The sequence below is a fragment of the Telopea speciosissima genome, chromosome 8, assembly GCF_018873765.1.
Source record: "Telopea speciosissima isolate NSW1024214 ecotype Mountain lineage chromosome 8, Tspe_v1, whole genome shotgun sequence".
In the NCBI taxonomy this organism is placed as follows: Eukaryota; Viridiplantae; Streptophyta; class Magnoliopsida; order Proteales; family Proteaceae; genus Telopea; species Telopea speciosissima.
The window spans coordinates 24,741,534-24,751,745 of NC_057923.1; the positions used below are offsets into that span (position 1 = coordinate 24,741,534).

At 41.6% G+C, this 10,212-nt stretch overlaps 1 protein-coding gene across 10 annotated transcripts in view; it reads left to right on the plus strand.

Annotated features, from left to right (window-relative positions):
* Positions 1–4,426, plus strand: part of LOC122671143 (transcriptional corepressor LEUNIG-like) — a 48,670-nt gene extending 44,244 nt beyond the window's left edge. For all 10 annotated transcript variants that reach the window (XM_043868241.1, XM_043868244.1, XM_043868243.1 and 7 more), the window contains 2 exons: positions 2,314–2,505; positions 3,879–4,426. In XM_043868241.1, coding sequence (XP_043724176.1) covers positions 2,314–2,505; positions 3,879–4,022 — 336 coding nt within the window. In that variant the 3' untranslated portion in view covers positions 4,023–4,426. The remainder of the gene's footprint in view (positions 1–2,313; positions 2,506–3,878) is intronic.
* Positions 4,427–10,212: the final 5,786 nt, after the last annotated feature.

Genomic DNA, 10,212 nt, shown 5'->3' on the forward strand with positions numbered 1-10,212 from the left:
CTTACAAGGAGAGTGTTGATCTCGGGGAGATCATTGTGTGTAGGTGTTTCCCCTACCCTACAAGGAGATTGTGTTAGTGGATTTCCAAGTTGGGGAGGGCTTTAGGAGCGGATGCAGACGGTATTGAGGCCGTGCTGAACCATTATAAATCTTTGTGTGCACTCTCTTCTTTCCCTATCTCTTCCATTTATGTTATTTCATATTTGTTTTAACTAATGAATTGTTGGAGTTTTGAGATAACGAAATACAAAGCACTTTGGGCTAAGATTCCGCATTGAACTAGTTCATCCCCCTCTTGGGTTTCCTATGGATAGATTTTTGAGGTTTAGATTGGCTATCTCCAAACCTCCCTCAAATGGCATGGACGCGGTCTCTAATGAGACAATCCATCTTCCTATCTCCTTGTTCCCAAAGAAAATTATGAAAAACTTGTTTGATGGTATTTGCTATCTTCTTGAGATTCCTGAACACTGGAAAGTAATGGGTGAAGAGATGTGGACTTAATCAAAGTAATTCTCCCATCCATAGAAATTGTCCATTATTTCAGGTTGTTTCCTTGCCTTGGTCCTAATTGCTAATCTCAGGTCCATCCTCATTCTTGAGGAGGCTAACCCTTTCCATTGAGTGAAAAGAAGAGGAGACAAGGGTTTTTATTCCAAGAGAAAGCAAGTTAGCTAGCACTTGTGTGAAAATTGACTGGGATGCTGAAGCCTAAGATTCAGAAGTTTGTAATTGTCCTGGCCTGTGCAGCCCTGTTCAGCCTACCAATGGTCCTCTGAGTCAGCGTTCATGACTCTCTAGATGTCCTTACAGCTTTGCATATTTTGCAAGTAAGGTTGTCTTTGGTTCACACCATTTTATTATTTTTTTAACTAGGATTTTGTTTGGGAGGTCATGGACTCGGAAAAATAAAGTATGTAGGAGCTTCCATGGTAGGTTTTTCGGAGATGGTATTTTAAATATAAGTTACACAGGACTATGATGTTTTTATATGAAAAAGGTGTATTATTCCTTAAATTTTCTGTGTGGGAAGGTGTATCTGTGGATTTCCTAGTTGACTAATAATTAGTCATGTATCCACTGATCCATTATCCACTGGCCATGGACCATGTCTAATATGAACCCTATCTTGGGGTACTTAGTGCTATTTGAAAACACTTTGTTCCGTGGGAGTGTTTCTAAGTTGGAAATTTCTTTTCTCTATTCTTTATCTCAGGGAACACTTTTGCTGGGTAGAAACCTGTTTGGTAACATGAAGTATTTCTTACCAGGTGCCTTACCGACCTCTATCTCCATCTCTGTCTCCCTCTCCCTCATGGAAACCCTCCCTCTGTTGCTCTCCCATCATCGTTCTCTGTTCCACTTAAAGAGGAAAGAGAGCTGAGAGCCTATTCCAATGCAAGCTTTAGCCACCTTATCCGTTAAGGTGGAGAATGAATGAAAGCCCCCAAGGCATCAATGTTGTCAGATTCAGCAGCATGTGGAAAACAGGAAGGAGATCCAATAGCAACCACAGTTGCATGATTCCTTGTCGAAAGAAGGGAGCTTCCTCTTCTCATAAAGGTGGATCATGGATGAGCTGTGTGGTCTTTGCTCCACTCTATGTTCTGTTGGGATGGGTTGCAGCATCTTGATTTCATCCAAAATGCCATTGATGTGAGATTAAGTGGTCTTATATGGACCACATGAACCCATTGCAGCTCCCGTTGTCAATGCCACTAGAGGTTGTCCCTCCCTGCTGCAGATGCCTCTGCATCTGGTTCAGCCCAGAAACTCACCTGAGATAAAGTCATGGAGATTCATAGAGAGATTGTGAGGGCTGGGATTGGGCGTGGGGTTGGAGTTGCAGAGGGTGGGGAATGAGGGTGTGGGAGTTGCAGAGAGATCAGAGAGAGAGAGAAGCAGAGATTAGGCTATCAACTTGCTTTTTTGTTTTTTGGTTTTTTTTTTTTTTTTTTCAAAGTGTTCCCAGAACAAAAGGACACTTCCATTTTGTTTCTCTTTTTCTGTTCTTTTATATTCTAGATGCCTGGTTTGCTCTGAAAGAACAGAAAAGGAAAAAAAAACATGGATTTACCAAACTAGTTTCTGCTCATTTTGTGTTCCCGTGGAGCAAAACAATGCTGGAAACGCTTCCATGGAGTGTTACCAGATGTAGCGTTATTTCATATTTGCTTGTAAGGTTTGACTGAAAATTGTCACTATATAAAAAGATTTGTTACATTAAGTAGATCTCACCTTGCTACTGGTTTTGGTTGCTTCGTTGATAAACTGACATTTTCTGTTTCCTTGCTTTGATTTTTTTAACTATAGGGACATACAAAACCTGTTCATTCTGTGTGCTGGAATCCTTCTGGTGAGTTTGTGGCATCTGTGAGTGAGGACTCGGTCAGAGTCTGGAACGAAGGGGAGTGTGTTCACGAGTTGAGCTGTAACGGCAACAAATTCCATTCCTGTGTTTTCCATCCCACTTATCCTTCTCTGTTGGTGATTGGCTGTTACCAGGCAAGTTATTCCCACTGTCCTATTTTAAGCAGTTTTATTATCAGTCATGCAAATTTACCACTTTAAATTTCTGGCTCTGATTAAAAAAAAAGAATATATATATATATATATATATATATATATATATATATATATATCTATATATAAATAAATAAATAAAAGAAAAATGTTGTTACTGAGTTATGCATTCATTTGGTACTACTTTCATGCAACCCCAAGGGTGGTGTAGCTCAGTTGGCAAGGGAGCGTGCCTAAATTGACATGTGTCCTGAGTTCGACTCTCCTTACCCCCTTGGGGCCAGCTTCACGGCTTCTATAGTTCTCATAGGATCCGGTGCTAGACGTGGTGCACGTGTGTAGGGGCATATGGGCATGCCCAGGGGATTAGTCGGGCCAAAGGTCTAGACACTCTCATTAGCCAAAAAAAATGGTACTACTTTCATGCTGCAGTATTTCATAGTGTACTAGTATGACATGAAACCTGTGAGATTGGAATCAAGGTTGCTATGGTGGAGCTGGAATATTTATGGTGTAGACATGGCAGGATCAAGATTCCAGTTGTCCCATGCTGGGACATACCAATGTCCCATTAATGTGTTTTTCTTCCTCTTCCTTTTTTTTTTCCTCTCCCCTGTATTATTAAGGACAGACATGGTCTGTCCACTGTCCATAATTGACCCTTGTCAGGTTTGGTTCAGAAAAACTCAATCCAAGTTTTAGGTCCACATTAAAATTTGGAAGTCAAAATTCACACAGAATTTTGGGCTGCAGTCCAACCAAGAGTTGACATGCCATCTGTAGATTGTAGCGTTTGGGTAATGCTTTTAGCCTATAATCTTGATTCTGATCTTCACACCCAAGGAAATTTGTTTTTTTAAAGGGTTATCTTGAATCCTTGATACTATATGGAAGGAAAACTTTGACTGTGGGTATAATTGTAGTCTTATATCCTTGTCTCTGATCATTATTCCTTTTAACTACAATGCTTAACCAATTCCTTTTGAAAAAAGAAAACAGAGAGAAAAAAAGGAGAAAACAGGTAAATTACCTTTTCTGATAAATATAAGGGAAAAGACTCTTTGAGCCTAACACGTACACCATACCTCCTCACATGTCTTATTATATTATTTTTTTTAAGTGAAAACTATTAAAAAGATGCATGTGAGAGGGTGTAGAATACCCTGCTTGCTCAGAGAACCCTCTCCCTACATATAAAAACAAGTAAATTACGTTGATCTTCTTGATTACAAAATAATTGTTTGAATCCCTTGCTTCAATAGCTCAGCAGGACTCTGAATAGAAGCAAAATACAGTTAAGTCTGGCCATTCATTAATTGACTGACATTATGGGAAATTTTGGGTCTTTTCTACAGTCTCTTGAACTTTGGAACATGGCCGAGAACAAGACAATGACTCTGTCTGCTCATGAAGGTCTGATTGCTGCCCTTGCAGTGTCGAATATGACTGGTTTGGTGGCTTCTGCTAGTCATGACAAGTTTGTCAAGCTCTGGAAGTGATTTCTGCTCGATGCCGTAACTTAATGCGTAAACTGCTGCTGCTTGTGAATTTGTAGGTCTTGGCAGGTCTAATGTTTAGTGTTTGTTTTTGATTTTCAGTGGGTCTAGCAGGGAAAAGGGTTGCTAGACCTTATCCGTGCATCTTGTTTTTAGTCCCACAAACCCTAGCTAACATCAGAAGAGTGTCACACCAGGTACTAACCATCTTGATTTTTCACTTGTAGTTGTAGTAGTGTCGGCCTGTCGTAGTATTAGCCTGTTATATGATTACGGGAGGGGATGCAACAAAGTAGAATTTATGAAGTCTTCTCTTGTTGACACATGCATGTCTTTGGAAATACTTTTTAAGTTAGTTTTTATAATGTATATACTCTATAAAATTTATGCGTCAATTTCAAACCAAACCCTTGATGAGTTGGTGTCATTCAAAATATGTTTTTTGTCTCAATTGCTTGGGATTCTCTACTGCTATAGTTGTTGCATTTGTCCTCTTAAAGCCTTGGACCTGTATTCTTGTGTTGAACTGCTTCATTGGTGGACCTTGATGGGTTCTACCAACTAATTGTGCTAGTCATTGCCAAGTAGAATGAAAGATAGGGAAAAAAGAACTCTGCTGAGAGTTTTGCTCCTGCGCTCAGACACAAGCTGGGGCAAAATGAACGACCCCCCCCCCCTCCCAATTAAAGGCCGAAATCCCGTCACTTCATGCGTGCTCGTACAGGGGCCACGTTTCTGGACAGAGAACGTGTTCCCAAAAAAACCACGAACGTCATTGAAGTTTGGGACTTAATTAGCGGTCTCTGAATTAGTTACTATGCTAGTAGAACTTGCCAGCAAGTATAGATGGTAACGATGATGCATATAGGTTACCTGATGGCCTGTTGGCTTTGCTAATGCTGAGTCGTATCAAAATAACTTAAAAACTTGTAAAGACAAAGTAAATATGGAAAAAGTTTATACGTACGAGCGCCCCCTGTTTGAAGAATCGATGCATGGGATCTTCCGTGCACAAATCCCTTCCCTAGTAAATATTGAGGTTATTTTCGGTGTGTTTTGTTGGGGATGAATGTGCAAACATAAGAAATTAAGCAAATAATTACACACAACATGATGAATTTAATAGAGAAAATTATTTGGACACCCCATGTGCTATGGTCATTTTGCTTACGATCACCAATGTTTCAAACAATTACGTAACATCCCCTGAAACCTGATGGTGTTAGTTTGCTGTTAGTGGTTGAATGGAAAAGTCCATTTTACCCTTATCACATATTCAATAGAAAAATGGTGAAATTGATAGATTTACCCCCCTTACCTTCCTTCTTCCCTGCAATAAAAAAAAAACAAAACCAGCAGCCATGGCTGTGCGTGAAGAAACTACGAGAGATTGAGACCTGAACTCTGCGATTCCCTGATTGTCGATTCAATCTGAACCCAGAATTCTGTGCACCGAAACCCATAAATCCGTTTTTAAGATCGTTTCTTTGTAATCTCCTGTTCTCAAACGTAATCATCTTCTGGCCAAATCAAGGTGTCTTTCGATCCGTATGAATGTGTCAGGCTGAAACTCCACATATACCAACCCAAAACCATGCAAACATCTAGCAGATTACAAGCTAAAACATGGATTGAGTGGTTACAATTCCCTCCAGAAGAGCCTCAATACGAACCCAAATGGAAGAACCATGGACAGAAGCCAAACAAAGATGCCCAGATGCAGTTTTTGTTCTGGGTATCAAGGGAGACTGTATTTCTGTTTGATTTGTTCCTCTGTTTCATGTTGTCAGTTACCCGATTCAAATCACACCCTCTTACATTCCCAAACTGAGATTGGTCATGAGATTGCTGTGGACATGGAAAGAGCAGTGCTTTTTTATTGTGTATGCTGTGATCATGTATATGATCCTGACTTTGATAAGGTGGTTATGTTTAAACAGATCATGGAGATACCCAGAAACAACAATGGCGGTGAAATTGACAGAGAGAATTGCAATAAGAGGAAGGTGATCTTTAAGCCCGTGAGAGATTATTTGAATGCGGAAGACTTGGTTGAAATTGGGCCGGGGACTGAATTCGTGTTTCCCTTGCGCTTTGGGAGGTCTTCACGCACAGCCACGGCTGCTGGTAAATCTATTGTCGTTTATGATTATGCTCTTGTTCTCTTTGATTCCGATTTGACCTTTCGGGCTTAATCTTCGAGGATGCCCTAATGGTTTTTGAAACAGTAGCCATGGCTGCTGGTTTTTTTTTTTGGTTGTAGGAATATGCTCTTGTTCTCTTTGATTCTGATTCGACCTTTTGGGCTTAATCTTCGAGGATGCTCTAATGGTTTTTGAAACAGTAGCCATGGCTGTTGGTTTTTTTTTGGTTGTAGAAGGAAGAAGAAGAAGGGGGGGGGTAAATATGTCATTCACTACACCTTAAGGGTAGTTTAGGTATTTACAAAATGTTTAACCCATGGTAACGGTGATTGACTAACGGACAGGGCTACTTGAAAGAAATGGTAAATTGTAGGGGGTGTTCAAGTAATTGTTTGAAAAGTTGGGGAGAATAAGTAATTAGGCCATAGTACAGGAGGTGTCCAAGTAATTTTCTCAATTTAATATGTTTCGACAAGCATGTATACATCTACCCGAGAGTATCAAATATTACGTGCATAAAGAATGTAGTAGAGTAGAATATTATATGGTTATTTATTATTATTTTATAGTTATTTATTGAGCATTGTAGGTGAGATGAGTCTTAATAGAAGTAGTTATTGAGTCTTAGTGGAAAATTATTCTAGTAGTTGGTTGAGCAAGTACTTGTAATTCTTATTTATATAGCATAATTAGAGGTTAATTAAACAAATTGAAGGAGAGAGGGATGGCGAGTGGAAGGATTGCAAGGGTTTTTCAGGTGGAGCAGACTCTTTTCGACGATGCAGATGATAAAGATGATCCTCCTGGTGAGGGTGGTGGGACTCGCAAGGAAGGGGATGGGTTTCTAGAGCAGGCTCTTAAAGGCCAACTGTCCGTGGTGGGGTGGTGGGGAACAAGTCTTTTGTAGATGTGGTGGGTAAGTCTGTTTTTCCAGATGTAGCAGATCTTCCCTCTCCTGTTCATAAAGGAGGTATTACCAGAGTTAAGATCCCTCAAGGGACATATGAATCTCAGATTTAAAGATTCAGGTTTGCCTTGATTGGCAGACTGAATCTGCAGCAAGTTACATTAACTCAATTGAGGGAGGCCATTAAATCTTCTTGGAAGCTTAAGGAATCTGTTGATACTATTCCGCTTGGCAAGGGGTTTATTATCATATTATCTTTCGATTCTCCTCGGAGGCGGACATGAGTATGATTTGGAGGCGTAGCCCAATAAGGGTGGGGAATCAATTGATTTGTTTTCAAAGATGGCAGCCTGATTTTAATGTGAATGATAATCACCAGTGGCGTAAACTGGTCTGGGTTCATTTTCCTAATTTGCCATATGAGTGTTGGCATCCTGATATCTTGCTCTCTTTGGCAAAGGCTTTGGGCACTCCGGTGGCTCTGGATAGAAGAATTAGAGAGGGATCGGCTGGCCTCTTCGCCCATGTTTTGGTGGATTTGGAGATCTCTGCAGAGAGGCTTGATGAGATTATGGTGGAGCATCAACACTATGGGTTAGCGGAATGTTTTTGGTTCGTCACGTGGTCTTGTACGAAGATAATATGGATCATTGTGGCTTTTGTAGGAGGGTGGGACATGTTTTTTGAAACTGTAAAGAGAAGCTTGAGGTGGAGGCGAAGAAGGCTTTGAAGAACAAGGTTGCCATTAAGGGTGGGGTGGAGAAATCGGTTGCTGGTAGTGAGGGTTCTTCTTCAAGACCACAGTCTTCTCGTTCTGCAGGTGGTGTAGGCTGTGGGAGGATGCCGGAGTGCTCAAGGGTGCCGGATTCTCGTCGCTCATATGAGAGGAGGGGCGATAGAGAGGGGGAGCCATTTTTGGAAAGGTCTCTTGGAGAGGGGGGGATTTGGATATTCAAATCCATTCTGGAGGCGAGAATTTGGGAGGAGATAATTCCCTTTCCATTTTGGATGCTAGTTTAGTGGGGAAAGACATGGTGGATAATGCTTCTTTTATCCCTCAAAATTTTTGCTCGGCTAATTTAAATTTGAATGCTCTTGGGCTGCCTTCTATGGGTCGTGGGTTGGGCCGTGGGGGATCTAATGTCCAGGGGCATGGGCTGGTCATGTTGCAAAGGAATGGTGCTCCAGTGGGTTCCTGGGTGGGCTCTACGTGAGGGGGCAGAATTCCGGGGGGGGGGATCTTCCCCTCTCTCCTCTTGTGGATGGGGATCTGGCAAGGCATGATGGTGAATTGGAGGTGGTGCTCCAGGTGGGGGAGCCTCATGTGGTGGATGTGATAGCTCCCACTACCTTGCGTGATGGTATGGTGGTAGTGCATGTTGCGGAGGTTGTAGATATTGATAGGGCTGTTGCGGCCATGGAGAAGGAGGATCCTCCTATGGTTCCTAGGCAGCGGAAAGGGAAGAAGGTTATTAAGGGTGAGCAACCGAGTTGCAAGCGGTCTGACCACTTGGCTGCTAAATCTACTAGTGCCCAATGAAGGTCCTCTTTTGGAACATTCGCGGGATCAAGAAGAGTGTTGCTCAGATGGCATCGTCGGCTATTCTTTCTGAAGATGGCCCTGATGTGGTTTGCATCACGGAACCTAAAGTGGAGGTGAGTCATTTCCTTGCTTTATATTTTAATAAAAAAGGGGTATGCAGTTGATTTTATACATAATTTTCGGCCGGGTTCAGTCCCAAATTTATGGGTGATTTGGAGGTTGGGTATGGATCGGCTGGCTATGATTTCTTTTTCAGATCAGCAGATTTCCTTTTCACTTCGGTGGAAAGAAAAGGTGGTGGTCATCTCTGTTATCCATGCTAGTAATTTTAGAGCTGTTCGGAGGAATCTGTGGCTTGATTTGGTGATGCTGAATGTGGCTTCGGCTCCTTGGCTTGTGATTGGGGATTTTAATGCTACTCTGTTAGCAAATGAAAAGAAAGGATCGGGGGCTTTTTCTTTAGGGTTGGCTATGGAGTTTGGGGCATTGGTGGATTCTTATAATCTCATAGTTATTCCGTCTACTGGAAACAAATTTACTTGGTCTAATAATCGGACTCGTGGTCAGGTGGATGTGAACTTGGATCGAAGCTTTTGTAATGATAAGTGGCTAGAATTTTTTCAGTCTTGTTCCCAAAAGGTTTTGCCGAGAGTTGCTTCGAATCACTCTCCTTTGGTGGTTGCCTCTGATTCTTTTGGTAAGCCAAAAAATGTTCTCTTTCATTTTCACAACTTCTGGATGGATAGCCCTGGTTTTGTGGAAGGGGTGAAGCAGTCTTGGTCTCAGCCTTTGGTAGGGACCCCTCTCTTTATTTTATGCCAAAAACTCAAACGCCTTAAGAAAGTATTAAGGGACTGGGCTCGGGTGGAGTTCCCTCATTTTGATTTGAAGCTGAAGGAGGCGAAAGTGGAATTAGCTGATGTTCAAGAGAAAATGGAGACTGTGGCGGTTAATGAGTCTTTGTTTGAGGTGGAGGCGGATGCTAAGACAAAGTATTTATCAGCTTTGAAGGATTGTGAGAGACTTTGACGTGAAAAATCAAGAATTAAATGGTTGAAAGAAGGGGACAGTAACTAAAAAATTTTCCACCTCTCTGTGATGATTCGAAGAGCAAAAAATTGGACTTGGTGTATAAAAAATGGGGATGGGCTATTGATTTCAGATAAGAAGGGTGTGGTAGATTATATCAGTGATTATTTCCAAAATTTCCATAAGGCTGTCCCTCTTGAGGAGCATTTGGATATTCTTGATGTGATTCCGACTGTGCTTGGTGATGATGATAATTCAAAGTTGGATGCTATTCCAGGCAAGGAGGAGATTAAGAAGGCGGTTTGGGATCTTGACCCTAGCAGCTCCCCTAGCCCTGATGGGTTCCAGGGTGCTTTCTTTAGGCGGTGTTGGGAGGTGGTGGTTGTGGATGTGTGTAGGGCAGTATCTAATTTTTTTTATGGAAGGCATTATTTCTAAAGGAACTAATAATTGCTTTCAGCTTTGATTCCCAAGGTTGATGGGCCTATCTCGCTTGATAAATTTCGTCCACTGTGTATGGGGAGTTTTGTTTGCAAAATCATGTCCACTGTGTATGGGGAGTTTTGTTTG